The 21,643-nt window shown below is 39.4% G+C and overlaps 1 protein-coding gene across 1 annotated transcript in view; it reads right to left on the bottom strand.

The window, feature by feature from the left end:
- The window catches only part of LOC118764375, a 57,293-nt gene extending 35,943 nt beyond the window's left edge, over window positions 1-21,350 (bottom strand). Inside the window, exons 1-6 of the mRNA XM_036505100.1 lie at window positions 20,314-21,350; window positions 19,474-19,592; window positions 18,529-18,640; window positions 13,900-14,009; window positions 13,355-13,471; window positions 9,065-9,197 (exon numbers count right to left, since the gene is read on the bottom strand). Of these exons, the coding sequence (XP_036360993.1) occupies window positions 9,065-9,197; window positions 13,355-13,471; window positions 13,900-14,009; window positions 18,529-18,640; window positions 19,474-19,592; window positions 20,314-21,214 (1,492 nt within the window). The 5' untranslated portion in view covers window positions 21,215-21,350. The remainder of the gene's footprint in view (window positions 1-9,064; window positions 9,198-13,354; window positions 13,472-13,899; window positions 14,010-18,528; window positions 18,641-19,473; window positions 19,593-20,313) is intronic.
- Window positions 21,351-21,643: the final 293 nt, after the last annotated feature.

The following is a 21,643-nucleotide window of genomic DNA, read 5'->3' as shown; positions in this document are numbered from 1 at the left end:
TCAGTCTATATAAAGGGTATCATTAAGTAGAAATACTTCCTTTAAAAAATTGCTCTCCATATTACATACAGCAACATGAAGGAAGAGGGAATGGTAAGATCATGGTAAGATAAGGCGGCGAGCTGGCAGAAACGTTAGCACGCCGGGCGAAATGCTCAGTGGTATTTCGTCTGCCACTACGTACTGAGTTCAAATTCCGCCGAGGTCGACTTTGCCTTTCATCCTTTCGGAGTCGATAAATTAAGTACCAGTTACGCACTGGGGTCAATATAATCGACTTAATCCGTTTGTCTGTCCTTGTTTGTCCCCTCTGTGTTTAGCCCCTTGTGGGTAGTAAAGAAATAGGTAAGATCATGTAATAAAGGGCCCAGAAAGTAACTACTCAAATTCCTGACAACGTTGTAGACCATCGAAGCGGAAAACCTCCAGACACGTCTTGGAGGTTATCTATCTTAACATACAGCAAGCAGAGTGTGTAGTAACCAGGTTATCGTGCAAGTTGGGGAGAGAGGGAACAAGAGTTTGAACATTTAATGTGCGCACGTGGGTATGTGTGTGTTCGTGCGTGCGTGCGTGCGTGTGTGAGTGTATGTGGTATATGAGTATGTATACATACAAATAGATAGTTAGATACACATACAAAGAGACAGACAGACAGGCAGGCAGACAAGCGGTCAGACGGACGGTCGGTCAGATGGATAGACAGAAAGACAAACAGACAGCTATCTATCAATCTAATTATCTAGACAGACAGACAGATAGACAGATATGCAGATAGATAGATAGATAGATAGATAGATAGATAGATAGATAGATAGATAGATAGATAGATAGATAGATAGATAGATAGATAGATAGATAGATAGATACCACAAACACTCACACACACGCACGCACACACACACACACATATACTGTCCAAGGAGCAATGTACTCTACCAACTTAGATATCAAAGGAGTTGATCTTCGTCTAAACCCACAGAAACATAAACCAACTATATTACGTCGACTAGAACTATTTAAAGTTAGACAAACTGCTCACGAAGCTAACTTACCTAACAACACCTAACAAAACAACAGAGAGGGGCAGCAGCCTTAAAATTTCACCCCTATGAATCATAAGCCTTAAAAGAAAAGATTATACTACTAGTAAAGGCAGTTTTCCAGCAATGCTGTTATACAGACCTGAATTTAGTTGGTGGGTAGCACAAGATACACATTACACTGGCCTACAAGGTTTTCGGTGTTTAGGAAATAGACAGCAATCCTATAGAAAATCGGTCTCCTGAATCCAAATATAATCTTGTTTTTGACCTATCAGATCTAGTTTTTAAGTTATTGACCATCCTTACAGTTACTATTTATGTGTGTACGTCCAGTACGCAGTGTTCGTTAACTTATTCTAATTCTAAGTTTATTTTTCCTTTTCCATACTTTTTAGATGTTGTGGTGAACTAAGCAATAGAAAATGAGCAAGATGTCCTCTTCAAGAAAGTGTTGCGTTAATTCTCCAAATGTGTTTTATTATATTTGTGGAGAATACACATTACCTGAAAATCGAAAAAATATCACTGATTTTGTTGAAAGAGCGTATATGGCATATTTTGGGGTCAAACTGGAAGACCCAGATAAATATTGGGCACCACATAGAGTCTGCGAACAATGTACAGAACATTTGCGACAATGGACTAAAGGGACAAGGAAAAGTATGGGGTTTTATACAGCAATGATATGGCGGGAGCCCTATAATCACGTGGACGTCTGCTATTTTTGTAACCTAAATTTGAAGGGTATTAACCGGAAAAATCGACAAACATTTGTCTACCCTAATCTGCTATTAAACCGGTTCCACACAGTGAAGAGCTTCTTGTTCCTGTCTTCAATGTTTTGCCTCAGATAACTTTTCCCTCAACCAAAGAAGATTCATCTCCCGAAGAAGACACTAGAGATCAAGACTTTTCAGTTGAGATTTTACTTCAGCTATTCTCCCAGGTAGAGTTGAATGATCTAGTTCGTGACTTGAAGCTCCCAAAAGATTCTGCAGAATTGTTGGCTTCCCAACTGATAGAGAAGAAACTTCTAGAGAATGGTGTCCGTATAAGCTGCTATCGGGACGGCATGAAGAGTTCCTTTCTTTCTTCGCAAAAGAGGAAGCGCTGGTTTACTGCAGAGATGTCAGTGGGCTTCTTAATAAACTTGACATTGAGGAATACAAACCAGAGGAATGGCGTCTTTTCATAGACAGCTCTAAGCGTAGTTTAAAATGTGTATTGTTGCACAACGGAAATGTATGTGGCTCTGTCCCATTCGACCACTCAACAACTCTGAAGGAAAAATATGAAAAAATTAAGTTGATTTTAGAGAACATACTCTATCATGGTCATAAATGGATCATCTGCGTTGATTTAAGGATCGTGAATTTTCTCATGGAACAGCAATCTGGTGATACCAAATACCCCTGTTTTCTTTGCATGTGAGAAAGTAGAGACCAAGAAGACCTCTATGTTAAGAAGGACTGGCCGCCTTAATAGATATGGCTCCATGTAGAGCTGCCAATATATTGGAAGAACCTTTAGTTGAGCGAGAAAAGGTCATTTTTCCCGCTCTGCACATCAAACTCGGGTTGATCAAGCAATTCGTTAAGGTTCTTGACAAAAATGGGGAGTGCTTCAAGTATATCTGCAGTGTATTTCCAGAGTTGACGATTGAAAAACTTAAAGCAGGGATTTTTGATGGACCACATATCCGTAAGCTCTTGAAGGGCACAAATTTCGTGAAAACGATGAGCAAAAATGAAGCATCAGCTTGGCTAACCCTTAGAGAAGTAGTGCAAAATTTTCTTGAGGAACAATTGGCGCGAATATGAGCATCAAAATGTATTATCTTATTAGTCATCTTTGTCTTTTCCCTGAAATCTTCGGAGATGTTAGCGATGAACAAGGTGAACGATTCCATCAGGACATCAAGGATATAGAAACTCGGTAGCAAGGACGTTGAGACGCTGTGATGTTGGAAGACTATTGCTGGTGCTTAATATGAGATATTAGTTGCTCAACATTCACGGTGCTCAAAGAAGCGTAAATTTATTCCTTTTAGTTTCTGCCAAAAATCTTTGCCAATAAGCATCTTCAATTTTCAATTTTTAATTGTACTTTATTTTCTGTTACGCTCTCTTTATTGATTCATATTATGTGCCTCTTGTATGAATAAAATACTTACTCTATCAGATCTAGTCAGAAAACTAGACCTGTTAGAGAAAAACTGGAGTTATTTTTGAATTTAGCAGGCAAAATCACTCAGGAATTCGTTGAAATATTCTAGGAATATCAAAACCGTTCAAGGGACATAACTAAGATCTTTTATCTAAGGGAGACCACTCTTGATTTATACGTTTAATATTTTCAATGCCTCGTTATTTCTACCGTAACGATACGTCACTCATGAGTCCCAAGCAAGTCTTTCTGCAACCAAACAATATTGCTAGAAATAGTAGCCATATATCCCTCGGATCATATTTAGATAATGTTATCCTCGATTCAATATGTCTGAATCATTAAATAAAAGATGGGATGAGTCAATTACAATCTCGCTTTGAACAACAGCTACTTTGTGTATGAAAAGAAAGATTGCATTCACATTCACACACACATACACCCATGCATACATATATACAACACAGGCATATAATGATGATCACACAGACACACATACATATATATGTATATATGTATGTATGTGTATGTGTGTGTATGACTATATATATATAAAAAAATCTTTTGCGTAATGAGATAAAAAAAACAAGGCTGTGTAGATATTAGAACATTTATAGATATATGTTCTAATATCTACACAGCCTTGGTTTTTTATCTCATTACGCAAAAGATTCTTATATACTCACGCTGACATATGACCAATTTTGAACCCCCTAATCGCAAAATGACCAAATCTGGAACTTAACTATGGTCTGTCTATAGCACTTATTCAGCATTACCTGACACCTTTGGGTCTCAATGACACCATTACCTCTTATAACCTCAATTTCTCGCTATTATGTGTTGTGTGTGTGTGTGTGTGTGTGTGTGTGTGTGTGTGTGTGTGTGCGTGCGTGCGTGCATGCATGTATGTATGAATGTATGTATGTATGTATGTATGTATGTATGTATGTATGTATGTATGTGTATATACATACATATGATTGACTGTTAACTCCAAAGGTATTTTTATTCTCTCTCTCTCTCTTTATTTCCTCGTGTTCCTTTCTGTTGAAGGATGAAGACTCCAAACGTAAAAGACTTTCTCACCTTCCCGAGCGTCGAACTAATACACCTGTTTGATATTTATACAACTTTCATCATATTTTGTTGTTTTTTTTTTTTGCAAATTTCAACTATACATACATATATATATATATATATATATATATATATAAGAGAGTGACCACCATGTGGTCTACTCTAGCACTAAAAATAGATCCGCAAGGTTTCAGCCACTAAGAAATTGTTTCCGTTGAAAGTTAGCACTACTACCAGCGCAAATGAACAGGACAAATAAACATAACAAAATGTAAATTAGTCCTGGACGGGTTCGGCTGAGGAGCTACAGATAAATTTATGTAAGTAAAACCACATAATTTATTAATAGCGAAACAATTGTCTCGAACTAATCTACATTTTGTTATGTTTATTTGCCCTGTTCATTTGCGCTGGTAGTAGTGCTAACTTTCAACGGAAACAATTTCTTTTGTGGCTGAAACCTTGCGGATCTATTTTTAGTGCTAGAGTAGACCACATGGTGGTCACTCTCTTACATTTATGTATAAAATGTGTCGTAGTCCGGGTTTTTTATGCACTAAGCCACTTGGTGGTAAATGGATGTGCTATTAAGTTAGTACCCAATTTTCTCACCCTTATCGGTTGATTATATATATATATATATATATATATATATGAGACAGACAGTCAGACAGTCAGACAGACAGGGACAGAGAGGAGATACAATAGAAAATGGGCAAGCGAAGATTGGCGTTATTCGAGGATATTTACTTCATACTAAAGTACAAATAAAGTATAAAAGCAGAGTCTCTTCCATGCACAGACACATATATACGTGTATGTGCGTATATATATATATATATATATATATATATTTATATGTATGTATGTATGTATGTACATATATGTATATGTATGTATATACATACATACATACATACATACATACATACATACATACATTCATACATACATACATACATACATACATACATTCATACATACATACATTCATACATACATACATACATACATACATACATACATACATACATACATACATACATATAGGCGCTGGAATGGATGTGTGGTAAGTAGTTTTGCTGACCAACAACATTGTTCCGGGTTCAGTCCCACTGCGCGGCACTTGGACAAGTGACCTCTACTATAGCCTCGGACCGACCAATGCCTTGTGTGTGGATTTGGCAGACAGAAACAGAAGGAAGCCTGTCGTGTATATATCTGTGTGTGTGTGTGTGTGTGTGTGTATGTGTGTGTGTGCGCGCGTGTGTGTCTGTGTGTGTGCGCGCACGTGTGTGTGTGTGTGTAGTGTGTGTGTGTGTGCGTGTGTGTGTGTGTGTGTGTACATATGTGTGTATATGTTTGTGTGTCTGTGTTTGTCCCCAACATCTCTTGATAACCGACGGTGGTGTGTTAACGTCCCTGTAACTTAGCGGTTCGGCAAAAGATAGCGGTAGAATAAGTACTAGACTTACAAAGAATAAGTCCTGGGGTCGATTTGCTCGACTAAAAGTGGTGCTCCAGCCTGGCCGAAAGCAAATGACTGAAACAACTAAAAGAATAAAAAAGAAATAAATGAATATATACATATACATATATATGTATATATATTAATATATATATATATATGCACACACGCATACGTATGTATGTATATATATACATATATATAATGACCATATTGTTACAGTGCTCTGGTGCACTACAACTCGTTGGGAAAGTTTTAAAGAGGGGACAGAGAGCAAGGGTGTCCGTGAAGATTAAAGAAGGACAACAAAGCAAGTTAGAACATGCACAGTAAGAAACAGAATTGCAAAAGTCTTATGCACGCATACATGCATACATAATGATGGCTGCCCCCTCGTTATCGAGTATGGCCACTGCACGAAGCTTAACTGTTACTGGTGCTGTGATCGAACGTGACTTTTTAGCCCTGCTAAAGATCTACAATGTCTTGTACAGAATTGGCAACTAAAACCCTTACCGGTAATAGCCGGCTGTAGTTGTAACTGGACTTCATGTACCTTTGCGTGTCGTTTAAGTCTTCCTGCCGAATTACACTCTCTTCCACTCTCTTACACTCTCTTACACTCTCTTCCACATACCCGACAGATATGACTACGAAGATGACTCATGAGTCCAGCTTTACTGACGCATACATACACACATACATACATACATACACACACACATACATACATACATACATACATACATACATACATAAATACATGCATACATGCATACATACATACATGCATACACACACACATACATACATACATACATACATACATACATACGTTAAATCTTTCTACTGTAGGTACAAGGACTTCAATTTGTGGGGAGGATGCAAAGCTTTTACATCGACCCCAGTACTCAACTGGTACATATTTCATCGATCCTCGAGGAGACGAAAGCTAATGTCGACCTCAGCGGAATTTGAACTCAGAACGTAATGACGGACGAAGTACTGCGAAGCATATTTTCCGGCATACCAACGATTCAGCCGGCTCGCCGCTTTATACATACATATAACTTAAGCATTCAGTTAAGTACCTGAGCCAATATATTTGGCTTGCGTGTATTGAACGGGCATTCAGTTTTCAAAAACGCAAGCCCTGGAAATGCAAGTTTGACGAGGCTGCTACATCTCTATCAATTCTTTGACATTGACCTCATTCGTTCATCGTCAAGGAATTGCTTAAGATGTCGCAACCTCAGCGCATGACCGCGCACCATCAGCCATGGGTAATGCTCAGTCCTATACTCAACGGTTGTAGATAACAAGTGGAGCGTCTGACCAGTAGAACGCGTCTTCCCCATAGAAAGCGGAAGAGCAGGTGTTCCAGTCCGGTCAGATGCGAACTGGGACAAAGTACGACGGTCAGGCGAAACTACATGACGGAGGCGATCTAAGCATTCGCCACCTCCGTCCAACCCTTCAAGAGTAGCTTTCTCTCGGCCTATTTCTAGGTGAGATTAACCACCCTACTCGCTATTTAGTCTCAGTTCTCCTCCTAGAGTTCTGCATCAAAACAGGCCTCGAACAATTTAACTGGTCCATCCGTCCAGTGTCTTTCGACACTGTTGGACAGCATGGACCTGCCTCTCCAGGTGCGACCACCTAAACTTGGTTTCTACTCCTGTCACCGCCTCGTGGTTCCTTAAAGTAGAGCCAATCACCTCGATGTGTTTGGTGTCCGACACATTGATGGTGATGCCGTCTGCGCATGCCGACACAGCTCTTTCACATCCCTTATCACACGAGATCCCACTAAACATCTCTGGTTTCTGCAGTAGTAGTTCAAGTGAGAAGTGGGTACAGAAGGGACGAGAGAGAATAAACTTGAAAGAATGAGTGAATGATACCGAATGGTTCCGATAGGTCACCTTTCGCCCAAACCGCTGAGCAAGTGTCATTGTGCATAAACGGCGATCCAACCGCGGCAGACAGGATCTAAACCAACCTCCGTGCGGACAATCACTAAGTATTATTAGTTTACTCTATCGAAGTATATCTAAATATATCAGGACCCCACTCGTGCCAGATTTCTTGCCCACCTTTTATATGTTGTATGGTATAAGGCGGAAGTTGTCGTGGATAGATCCGGCGCATGTTTGGGAATCACTAATTACACCTCGAACCACTTTAGCCAAAATTTTGCTCCAAACCAAACCCATGCAGATGTAACGCCACACGCCTACTAAACGGTCAGTATAATAAGTTCAATACAAAGGTCATCGAGTATAAGGTAGAGATTGTATCGAAGGAACCTGGTGGGGCGGCGCATGTACGGAGATGCATGGCTGCAACGGAAGGCTCTTTCACGTCCAGACTCAGCAATCACAAGTCCTTTGAAATCCAGCAGCGATGAAACGTCATCACATTGACAAAATAAATCTAGCTACAGAAAGAAAATGTAATACAATATAAGGAATGGGGGATCTTACTTCAATAACAATAGGTAGTGCAGACTCTGTTTGGCCATTCAGCCAGTAGCTTACTTTAACTCTAAAGATGAGATGTTTTTTTCATTGTCCTGAAGATCGAGAATGTATTTTAGTGGAGTGGCTGATTCCACCCTAACAGTAAATGTTTACTCTTCCTGCTTAAGTAGTCCCCATCATAAACAAGAAATTTATTTCCCCCACACTCATACAAATACGCAACCACGCATGCCCTTCAAAAAAACTCTCCCATGCCTCTCTCTTTCTCCATCTCTTTATCTCCCCCCTCTCTCTCTCTCTCTCTCCACCATCATTATTTCTTTCTCTTTCCCCCAATCACATGTACAAAATTTGGAATAAACATTTGCCACTTGATTGCTAACAAGCAGGACAATGATTAAATGGAACCAATCTAAGAGACATAACTTTGATTCGCTTAAAGACCAGCTATGTTTTTTCTTTTCTTTTTTTTTTTTTTTTTTTACTGAATTATTTTTTCCTCTATGAGTTTCGTGCTCTAGACTTGATTTCAAGTTCTCAGCAGTAAAGAACAAGCTACACTCTTCCGGGCAGCCATGTTCGATGATTATTAACTTACCTTTCCATACTCGACAGGTCCATTTGGTAACATTAATTGGCTGTTATTAGAGTGAAGCTATAATATTGTATAAACAGCATACAATATCCCCCATAGCTGGGTGAACATTACGCAATATAGAGATAATTGTTTGGTGCAGACATTCAAAGATACAACCGAGATGAGTTCGAACACTTTCACCTTCTCGATTCACCAAGTTGCGTTTCGTACAAAATCTACTTACCTCCGATGTTAAAGCCATCTAGGAAGTTTTCCTCCGGATGCTGAGAAACGTAGGGTACAGTGCAGCCAGCATTAATGTCAAGGTAGTCAGATATTGTAGCACGATTCATGCCCCGGATAAAGTTTTCTCTCATCTATTTTGAAATAGTATAACAGAGGAAAGTTTATGTGAGATTAGATGAGAGAACCGAGCACATGCACACACAAGCAAACATACACACACAAACACACACACACACACACACACACGCACACACACATGTACTTAAATGTGTGTGTGAGATATATATACTTATACCCATGTATATAAATATATAACGAAAATAAACAAAAGACGAAGGCTGGTGGAGTACAAACAAACAATTGTATTAGTATGGCGCTCAGGAATAGAAATAAAATAAGTCTTTTACGTTTCGAGCCTACGCTCTTCAACAGAAAGATACACAGAAAAGAAACACGGAGAGAAACAAGGAGAGAAACAATTTCACTTCAGCGTGGATGTTCCATACGGAACTGTGTTACAACATTTTAATCCCAGGAAAACATCCTTTCCAGCTGGTTAACGACACACAACTTGTGTCTGACATATTGCGAGAAAGAGAGTGAACCACTCCCGAAAATGTAGAACCACAGTTTCGTATGGAACAGCCACGTTGGAGTGGCAACAAATATTACGTTATGTGTGTGTATTTGTGTGCGTGTGTGTGTGCGTGCGCTGTGTGTGTGCACGTATACATACATATAGGTTATGCATATTTGTTGCATGTAAACATGTAGATATGATATACATGCATATATACATAAATGCGCACATGCACGCACATATATGTATACATGCATGTGTATATATGAACGATGTATGCACGTGTATATAAATGTTTTTGCGTGTTTTTGCATGCGTGTGTATTTGTTTTTATTCGGTACACTGAAATATACTTATACCCTTGAAGTATATATATATATATATGTAGATTCTATGTTGAATTAATCGCGGCCCTAACGCTGACAGACGAACCGGAAAGTGTTGCCGTTGCGCCATTGATACCTGCGCTGTACTGATTAAAACCTAAGCTACATCCCGCAATTTTAATTTTACGGCAACACACTATAAATATACTTTGGTATTTTGAATATTTTTAGTTTTCATGTGTCTGGTTTAAAAATAATACTAGACGGCCTGTCTTTACAGAAAAGCTGGAGGAGAAATAAATACTCTACATGCTAACAAATATTATACGTGGGTATTTTTATTTAAACTACAGTTTGATGCTAATTTCGTGAGAATTGATAACCTCTTTTGTACACAGCATCACCTCATATTTCAAATATCACAACATATTTCAAAGGTTGTGCTTCGTAACGCTACTGCAATTGATAGCAACCCGATATATAATATTACAATATACAAAAGTATATTGAAGCTTTTGTATCTTCAAAATATGGTCGAAAATTTCGATAGTGGCGTAGTTTTGTGTAAGATAATACGTTTACTTCAAGCTTCTTCAAGTTATGTTTTAATGCGTGGTTGCCTCAAATTTCAACAAATTATGCGTTCATACGCGGTAAAGTATAGTTAAAACAGTATACAATGGCAACAATATCCGATACATTAAGATCAGTATACGATGCCATCAATATGTTATATCCAGACTGCACTGGCATAAATATAGAAATATCAAAAATCTAGCTGACCTTCAATTCATTTACACATTTCAACACACGACATTGGTGAAACATTCTCATCTGAACAACAATTCATTCTCCAGAGACAAACTCGGAGAGCCTGAAGTTAAGGGTTCGATATCACTCCGTAGCACCTTAAGCAAATGGCATTTACTCTAACCATTTAAATAAGTTATATGGTGTAATTCCAGTTTCTTCTTGAATTAGGACAAATATAGGTAAAAAATTATTCCTAGACCTGATAGATTAACCTTTTCCTGATAGCCATAGATATAAAAAATCTTCAATAGATGTTCATTACACATTTCCTACAGCAGCGGCCGTAATATGAAAAACATCATTTCACGTAAATCAATTAAGATGTTCACTCCAGATTGAAACTAGGATTTCATATACATGCTCAGTAGACCAAGCATGCATGGTTAGCTCAGAGGAGTTCACCTCCGATCTGCCATTTAAAATAACCGAAAGAAAAAGTATTGGACTATGCGAAAGTGACTTGACAAACACAAAGCTAGCATGCCATATCTGGAAGCTGAAGGACAGCTGTATATTAGACACCATTAAGTGAAGCATCGAAGGAAGGTCTGGGCCACACATCAACGGGGTCAAAAGTGTGTATTCTGTATAGACTAACAGCACATACCCTTATTAGATTGAAAAACAGGGCCTACTTTCAAATCTCGAGGTCAAAATTCTCTATAAGACCAAAACATCTCGACAAGTTCCCTCCGTATAACTGGAAGGCACCCCTCATCCATCCCTCACACAGTTAGACACACAGTTTAGCACACTTTCGCCCTTCCACCGTTCCACTAGCTCCACTTAGAAATTTTGTTTTAGCTGACAACACCTTGTTAAGACATATTAAACACATTAATAATATTCTTCATTTAATGGGTTAAAAGGACATAACCTAGATTCCACGAATGGAATTTATCACAGTTCCTTTGGAACATTTCTTAACGTTTCTGTTTTGTTTTTTTTGCTTTTTTTCTCGTTATTTTAATTTTTATTGCGTTTCCTTACTGAGTAGCCATATTATTTGAGCCTGGACGATTGCCATGTCTTGCAACTCAGGCTATAAACGCCCTTCCGATTACTGTACTATCAAAGCCTGAAACTTAAAGTATCTTATGTATAACCCCTGTATATGTGTGTATCTGTGTGTTTGTGTTTATGCATGTATATATATATACACACACACATATATATATATACGTTCTGAGTTCAAATTCCGCCTAGGTTGACTTTGCCTTTCATCCCTCGGGGTCGATAAATAAAGTACCAGTTTCGCACTGGGGTCGATGTAATCGACTTAATCCGTTTGTCCCCTGTATTTAGCCCCTTGTGTGTAGTAAAGAAATATATATATATATATAGTGATATATATGTGTGTATGTGTGTATATGTGTGTGCGTTTATGCATGTATGTATATATATATATATAGTGACGTGTGTGTGGAGGTGTAACACAACGAGGTCATACCAGGTAAGGTAGCGACCATCGGTGGGGATGTTTTTCTTTAAGGCTCTCAAATCTTTAAAGATGTTAAGGGAAGAGAGTAAGTTAACTAAAAACGGAACCTGGTCCCAACTCTTAACAGTGTAATTAGTAAAAATTAGCCACGCCCAATGCGATGATATTAAATCTGAATAATATTGCACACGTAAACAGCCCCCTCTATCTGCTTCTCCCTCTCTTTCTTTCCTCTCCCTTTCCTATTTCTTCCCTCCCTCCCTCCCTCCCTTTCTCCCTCTTTCCTTCTTCTTGTGAGTATGGTTGTCTTTGTATGTGTATGCATCTGTGTGTGTGTGCGCGCGCGCGTGTTCGTGCGTGCGTATGTGTGTGTGTGTGTGTGTGTGTGCTTGTGTGTGTCTATGTGTGTTCAAATTCAGTTTCTAAATTGGGATTCGGTTTTGAAACGAAGGAAGAAGATTCGTCATTAAAATTTCATTATCAGTATAACACTATGGCTGAGACAAAGTCAAACCATAATCTCTATTTTTATGCTAGTCAATTACTAGCTTCACTTAACAGATTATATATATTAATTATATATAATATTTAACCAAAACTATTCGCAAACATCGAAATATATTAACGGCCAGCGATACATCGGAATTTGATTGGGAAAATTTGCCGGGAAAACCTTTAGAAAATGTGTCTCACACTCATGCAGTCAATTGTCAAGCACAGACCATGGAATATTTTCAGACGAAAACAAATGATGTTTTCCTATTTTCAGTGTAATGTGTACGAACCACACACAAACCAGGTGAGTGGTTCACAGTTAATGAAGTGTTTATAAATAACTGAATGTTTATTTTTTTTTACTTTTTAGGTATATGAGTATCTAATGGGTTATACAAACCCCATTATACAAAAAAGTTACTATTTTCTTCTCCCTGATTGTAGGTTATGCTATATGTATGAGTCTATGCATATATATATATATATATGTGTGTGTGTGTGTGTGTGTACAAATATGTAAATGTGTACGGATTCAATTACACATATATTACTGCAGTGAGTACGTGGGTCATTTGATTACTTCATTCGTCAATGGCTCGCAAACTTAAAATAATTAATTGATAATTGTCTTACAGTGCTCTGTGATACGGTGTCATAGGCGTGAGGATTGTAATACGACTGTAACAGTTTTTCTTGCAGTTCTCGGTTCGTCATCTGCTGTTGGTAAAGAAGCAGTTTCAGTTCGTTGATCTGTAAAGAAAGCAGAATATAGTAGTAGTAGTAGTAGTAGTAGTAGTAGTAGTAGTAGTAGTAGTAGTAGTAGTAGTAGTAGTAGTAGTAGTAGTTGTAGTAGTAGTAGTGATTCAAAAAAATCAAATAGCACTCAATGCATGATGTAGAATTTATATCTATTATTAACAATTTGTAATCACTCAACTCTCATTACACGATGCATAAAATATACGATGAGGCAAGAATTAGAGAATGGTAGTCCTTTAAATCCAAATCCTTTACATGATGACGAAATTCATCAGTAGTATCTTAACAACTACATTTGTTTCAAGTTAGACATCCATGAATACCGAGTTACGTACATAGGTTCAAAAAATTGTGCATATTCGAGTATTATATTTTATGATTATGATTATGCATTGCCACAAAATCGGTTGATTACTTACTTTCTGTTCCTTTTCCATAACAACCGAAAACATCTTTTCTTCGTTATAGAATTTATCTATAAGAAAATGCAACCTTTTTGATGGTACTGTCACCATTCCTTCTCTGCCCGCTAAAAAAAAAAAGGTGGGGAGAAGAAACAAAAACAATAGAAAGAAAAGCATATGTAAATTATGTCAGAAGAAATTTAACAAGATGTCTACAATTTTGACAAATGTGTGACAATAATTTCAGAAGAAAAAAATACTGTGAAAAGGCTTGTTAAAATTGTGTGTGTGTGTGTGTGTGTGTGTACGTGTTTATTACTCTTAGCCTTGCCAAATGATCAGAATATATTTCACTGATGAGGCCTAGTAAAGGCTGAAACACGTTTGCTCTTCAACAGTTGGCTTTATTACAATCTGTATTATCAATATCAAATGTTCGATCAACTCATCATATCGGAGTCATTTCCCTCGCTTGTTTTTTGGGGTTTTTTTGGGGGGGTGAATCAAAAAGAGGTAGATTTTGTATACTATACATGGGTGTAGGAGTGGCTGTGTGGTAAGTAGCTTGCTTACGAACCACATTGTTCCGGGTTCAGTCCCACTGCGTGGCACCTTGGGCAAGTGTCTTCTACTATAGCCTCGGGCTGACCAATGCCTTGTGAGTGGGTTTGGTAGACGGAAACTGGAAGAAGCCTGTCGTATATATATATATATATATATTATATATATAATATATATATATATATATATGTGTGTGTGTACGTGTCTGTATATGTCTGTGTGTCTGTGTTTGTCCCCCCAACATGGCTTGACAACCGATGCTGGTGTGTTTACGTCCCCGTAACTTAGCGGTTCGGCAAAATAGACCGATGGAATAAGTACTAGGCATCCAAAGAATAAGTCCTGGGGTTCCCGGGGTCGATTTTCTCGACTAAAGGCGGTGCTCCAGCATGGCTGCAGTCAAATGACTGGAACAAGTAAAAGAGTAAAAAGAGTAAAGAGTAATTGCTCTGATATTCTCAGTTGATCGAAGCTTTTCAACTTACTACATACAAAAAGAGACAACACAATGGAAAACTAAAAATGCAACACCTCCAGAATATGGCACTGTGCCTCTGTCGGATCGCACAGTGAGGTCCTCTGTTGACTAAGTGGCGCATGGTAATTTGTTGCCCTGTATATATGGATCATTGTGAAGGAGCGTGGCTTAGTGGTTAGGGTGTTCAGCTCATGATCTTAAGACTCTTTATGAGAAAGACCCTTTATTTCACGTTGCTCCAGTCCACTCAGCTGGCAAAAACGAGTTGTACCAGTAATCCAAAGGGCCAAGCTTGTCACATTCTGTGGCATGCTGAATCTCCCTGAGAACAACGTTAAGGGTACGCGTGTCCGTGGAGTGCTCAGTCGCTTGCACGTTCATTCCAGGAGCTGGTTTTTTTCCATTGATCGAATCAACTGGAACACTGGTCGTCGTAACCGACTGAGTTCCAGGCCATGTATGGATCACGGGACTCCGTTCAATCAACACAACATAACAACAACAAGAGCTTTCAGCGAGCGCAAACCTCCGCCAAGGCAACACCAACGTCCTCTCAGCGATTAGCCAGAGATGATTTTTAAAATGAGAATATCGGAATAAACTCAACTGCTCTCACAAACGAATATACTAAAAATGAACCCGACCTCTCTCAAAAATTAAGTAAAAGAAAAACAAAAATAATCCAGAATCCTTGTCCAGTACCGATCGATCCCAAAGCCGAATCAGTGCGTGCGAGTAGGTAGTAATTTTGTTCTTGGTACTTTTTGTCTGTTGAATTGCTTTTGTGAAGTTTTAATTGTTGTGTGCTGCTTTATAGCAGCTGTTCGTGCTTTCCCTCATTGAGAGTTGGAAATGGCTAACAAAAGAAATTTGTTTTACTCAGACCTTAGCGGGTCGGAGTTGTCAGCTTCTGAGGATGAACTATTAAAGGTTATTGATGATATGGACAAGAAATTGGAAGGAAGAAAGAGGAAGTTTGCGGACGTCGCCCGAGAGTCGGATGACAATGTTGAGATAGAAATAGGTAAATACAAGAAACTATTAAGTCGGGACGGTTAAAACGCGCAAGTAACCTCGCCGCAAGGAACAACAAAAATAGTGAAAAGTAGAACGGTGATGTACAAGACCTACTCGGTTAAGAAAGGTAAAATTGACCGTATGGCAACAGAGCAAATAGAGAAGGTGCTGAGGCCAGTCTGGCAAGAAATAACATACCTTGCCAGAGGGGCTAAATTTGGAGAAGTCGAAGTCAGATATAAAAACGAAAATATGGCGAAAAAATATGCGGCAACACCACTAAGGGACGAAGAGCTAGTACTTCTACCCACGTACCTGGGACTGAGAGCGTCTCGGGTAAGGGTAGAAGGAATTCCACCGGAGATAGATGTGGCCTGGATAGCGGCCGTTGTCTTGGCTGAAACCGAGGACAAAATAGTGGTGCTCCAGGCCACAAAGACGAAAAGCGTTAATTGGAAAGGACAAGTTTTAAATATAATTCAAGGTTTGAATGAGTCAATAGAAGAAATGGTGGAAACGGTAACTGTAAACGATACCATATTGAATGTAAGGGTGGAGGGCAGAATACCTCGCCGTTTCAAATGTGGCCAGAAGGGCCACATAAGAGCGAAATGCCCTCCACCGGATAAAAGAGTGGAGGTATTACAAGAAGACCATAAAGAAAAGACACAAGAGAAGCCCCAGGAAGGACGAGAGGAGGAAGAAACGGTTCCAAAAAAAGAGGAAGAATGGGAAAAATGGGAAAAAGAAAGAGAAGGAAGAGGAAGAAAACAAGTCCAGTACACACAGAACTTCCCCCAACAAATACCCAAGGCCCACCCATACCCTCTTTGTCTCCCCCTCGCCCTGAAGACAATAAGCCTTCCCATTCCCCTTCTTCACAAAACAAAACAAAAGATCACACACACACAATGATCCACAAATATTCCCCTCCCTGTTTTGCATGTTTAATATATGATGATGACCTGTTTGAAAAGGTAATCAAATGGGAGAACACGGGTTTCTTTTATGTAGAGGATGAGGACGAAAATAACGAGGTGGGGAAATTATTAACAGCAAAAGACGGAAGTAGAGAAGCACAACGGGGATTATGAACTGTGAGAGGTTGACTTGGACAAGGAAGCGCTTCCACGGAATATAGATTTCATAGAACTGAAAAAGAAGTATAAAATGGACAGAATGGGGAGCAGGAGAAAGGAAGCAACTAATGTTACTTGATGGGGCAGGTAACACTATTTTCATTTTTACAATTTTTCATCTTACATTGTATCATACGTTTCATTTTATTTTATTTTTTTAAATTGTTGTATGTCCCCAATGTAATCTATGTCCCTTTATGTTGGTCCTTTATGGGTAATAAAAAAGCACATCCCAAAATCTAATCAGTTCGTGCCCGTCACGAGGCGAAACATTCTTGGAAATTTCATCCGAATTTATCCAGAGTTTCTTGAGATATCTTTCCACGGACAAACAAACAAACAAACACGATGAAAACAACGCCACTGCCTTCGCTAGGACGGAGGTAATAACGAAAAAATGTTATAGTCATTAGAATAGATGGATACTAAGAAGTAATACTCATCGGAATGGTTAGGGTACTAAACAAGACGAGGACGTTGTCTCCACGGGGGATTTAAGAACAGAAGCAAGAGAGGTGGGTGAGATTAGTGCGCTTCTAAATAGAATATTGAATTATGACTTATTCGTACTCTGCAGGAGTATTGAGTACCTACAGGAGTATTGAGAGGGGGATACTCAGGTGGTCGGTTTTGATATCTTTTCTTTTTTTTTCAGGGACCGTAAATTCAGTTGGACATTAGCTCAGCATCGACGAAGGCAACGGAGAGGCCGATGAGGAAAATGATGACGATGATGATGACGATGACGGCAGTGGTTGCTGCTGTTCTTATTGCTACTACTGTTTGTTTGTTTGTTTGTTTGTTGAGCGAAGCGGTCTTCGTCCCAGAGCTCGCAAGATGGGAGAGGTCCGAAACGTGGTCCTTTGCTATTCGTTAGACCCGCAGAAGAGAAAGCAGGTCAACCCCCGACACCGGTAGCATCGACGGATGGATGAATGCGCATCCAGGCTCGGCGGTTGCGTAGGAAGTCGGGGACAAGAAACAGGAGGAAAGAGTGAGAGAAAGTTGGAGCGAAAGAGTACAACAGGGGTCGCCACCACCCCCTGCCGGAGCCTCGTGGAGCTTTTAGGTGTTTTCGCTCAATAAACACTCACAACGCCCTGTCTGAGAATCGAAACCGCGATCCTCCGACCGCGAGTCCGCTGCCCTAACCACTGGGCCATTGCGCCTCCTGCTGATGCTGTTGCTGCAGGTGACAAGGACGCTGACGTGATGCATGATGGTAACGATGGTGATACTTTTACTACTTAATAATGAGAATGGTGCCAACATAATTTGACCAAATCAACTGGATGAACAAATGTGGTGCACACACACACACACACACACACATACACACACACACACACACTCACACCGTCATCCAATTTCATATAATTACATGTAACTTAATTGCTAACACACAACTCACATCCTACAATAACATATAAATGCCACTTAATGACTTACCATGCATTTGCTTGTTGATAGACGAAACCATGTCTTTCCTTAATTTAGAAATCTCAGAATACAGCCTGTTCTTTAGCTTCGACCATTCACGTTCTTTTTCAATTAGACATTCCTACAAAGTATATACCATCGGAATGGTTAGAGAGCTAAACACGATGAGGATATTGTCTCTTCGGGGGATTCAAGGACAGAAGCAAGAGAAAAGGAGGGATAAGTGCCCTTCTAAGTACACGTACTCTGAGTATCTGCAGGATTATTGAGAGGGGGTTACTCAGGTGGTCGGTTTTGATAACTTTTCTTTTTTCCAGGACCGTAAATTCAGTTGGACATTAGCTCAGCATCGACGAAGGCAACGGAGAGGTCATGATGATGATGATGATGGTGGTGGCAGTAGCGGCAATGGTGGTAGTGATGGTGGTGGTGTGATTCCAACGGAAATCTTATAAACTGACAAGGCGAGCTGAGTTTAGCCCTAGGCGCGATGGGAGTCACCGATGAGCATTAAGATGCGTGAGCATCAAAATACGGAATCATCTGGCTTTATCTGCTGCCGTAGGGAGCTTGCCTCCCTTGTCAGTCACTAAGATAGTGCTTCGGACTGGAATCCCCATCGCCGTAAGCGACGGAGAGCCAGTTTATCTGTATATATATAAAGCTGTCCGACGAACGGGAACATGAAACTCCGAGTAACAGGTTTTGTTGAATTTCTGCTACTTTTAAATAAAATATATTACTCTACCTCTGGTATTTGAGTACTCTTTTTTCCACCTTGTTTCACATTTATGTGTTTACTCCGGTATGTATATATATATATATATATATATATGCCCGAGTAGCTGCACAGTGTAACCGAACGCAGACCGATGAAGCCATGCTTCTACCCCAGTATTTTTACCATTTCCTCATTTTTATTTCTTCTTGGAATTGAAGCTGAGTCATACTCACCGTCATTCTGTGATTCTCTCTTCGGAAATAATCAAGCATGAATTCTTTTGTCCGGAGTTCATCAATCAAAGCTTTCGAGTGAATTGTGGCCGTGTCGTAACCGATTTGATAACCGGTGGCTGTAGCAAGTATTGAAATCAAATTGTTTTATTTTATTGCCAAAAAAAAACTCGAAAAAATAATAATAATAATAATAAAACAAAATGTTGACATTTATTTATTTTGTTTTATCATATATTCTTATTCTTCTTTTAATAAGTATATTACCAGTTTTGTGAATGATGATGATTATGATGATGATGATGACGACGATGATGACGAAGACGTCATCATGATGTTGACGGTAGCGGTCGTTGTGGTGGTGGGGTGGTGGTGTGTGTGTTGTGGTAGTGGTGGTTGTGGTGGTGGTGTGTGTGTTGTGGTAGTGGTGTGAGGTAGGGTGGAAGTGGGGGTGGAAGTGGTGGTGGTGATGGTGGTGGTGGTGGTGGTGGTGGTGGTAAGATGGTGGTAAGGCGGTGTGCTGGCAGAGTCGTTAACACGTCGAGCAAAATGCTTAGCGACATTTCGTTCATCTTTTACGTTCTGAGTTCAAAGGACGACGATGACGACGATGACACAAAGACGGCGATGATGATGATGATGATGATGGTGGTGGTGGTAGTATTGATATTGAGGTTGACAATGACGATGATTACAACGAAGATGATAGCAACAGAGACGATGACAGCGACGAGGGTGATAATACGACGACGATGACGACGATGATGATGATGAGGAGGAGGAGGATGATGATGACATTGATGGTGATGATGATGCCATCGAAAAATTCCGATAACGAACCAGCAGTACATTTCATCATTCTATAATGTTCCTTCAATTCCTTGCAGAGAAAAGTAGAAATTCCTTCGATTTTGTTCTGTCGTTCTTTGGTGTTGTCTACTGAGTTCTGCTCGTTGGAATCTGGAACGTCCGATGATAAAGATGCTTCCACGATTTCCGTCATGATCCGATGATGTACGTCTGTCTCTTTCTTCCGGCACAGATTTTCCACCTCCAACAGGAATTTATTGCGATCTTTCTCGTATGTACAACTGTCTATATAATCGGATTTGAGTAATGAATTAGGTCTCCGATAGAAAACTTCGTGAAGGTACGAGGATTCTGAGTGAGACCGCAAGAAAGACGGAGCCACACTAATCTGTTTCCGCTTTAGATGGCCACCCAGCAATATGAACGGGTTTTGATGTAGTTGATGACTAACTTGTGTAGAAGATTTATCAGAATTCTCTGAATTACATTCTTTTTTGCTTCTTTCAAAAGAAAATTTATGGTTCTGTATTGGATTGTATGTTGAAATGTCTTCGTCTAATATTGGTGCACTTTGAAAAGAAGGCGACCTAAACATGGACTCATGTCGGTGATTGCCAGAGTTTAGGACGTAAGGGAAATCATACTTTAAACATCTATCCATTTCTTCGTAGCTGTTTTCAGTCTCAGCGTCTGAAGAGTTCTCATCACTTACCTGACAAATTTTATCATCAAGAGAATCTTCACTCGATTGATCGATCGTATTTAATTGTAATTCAGAAGAAGACTGGATGTTCGTAGATTTTAACACAATTTTATCTAAAATATGTTCTACAAAAGAGGCAGCAAAACTAGACAAGTCTGTATTTGATGAACTTGTCTGTAGTGGAGATTCTTTGCACATTGAGAAATGAGTCTTTTCCGAAGACGACATTCTTTGTGCACTTATAGTTCTGGTTTCTTCGCTTTGAACACAACGGTCGCCAGAACCAACCAAAATATGCCGAGTTATATCAATAATTTAAACATCAAAAGCAAGAAAAATGTTCGGGCGTTTTATTTGCGCTGCTTCAACGCCGAAGTTTCGCACGCCGCCTGCAGAAGATTTGCGACGTTAGTCACGAGGGATCTAGCAGAGTATTATGAGGAAATTTGACATGCTACTTGAATCAAAGCATGGCTGTATGATTGATAAAAAAAAAGTTGCTTCTGAACCATTGGGTTTTAGGTTCAGTCCTGCTATAAGGTAACTTGAGTAAGTATTTCTATGATAGTCTTGGATTTGTCAATATCTGATGAGTAAAATACAGTAAGCAGAAACTCTGTGTGTGTGTGTGTGTGTGTGTGTGTGTGTGTGTGTGTG

This window comes from Octopus sinensis, linkage group LG7, assembly GCF_006345805.1.
Source record: "Octopus sinensis linkage group LG7, ASM634580v1, whole genome shotgun sequence".
NCBI classification, from domain to species: Eukaryota; Metazoa; Mollusca; class Cephalopoda; order Octopoda; family Octopodidae; genus Octopus; species Octopus sinensis.
This window is presented reverse-complemented; position numbering and strand designations above follow the sequence as displayed.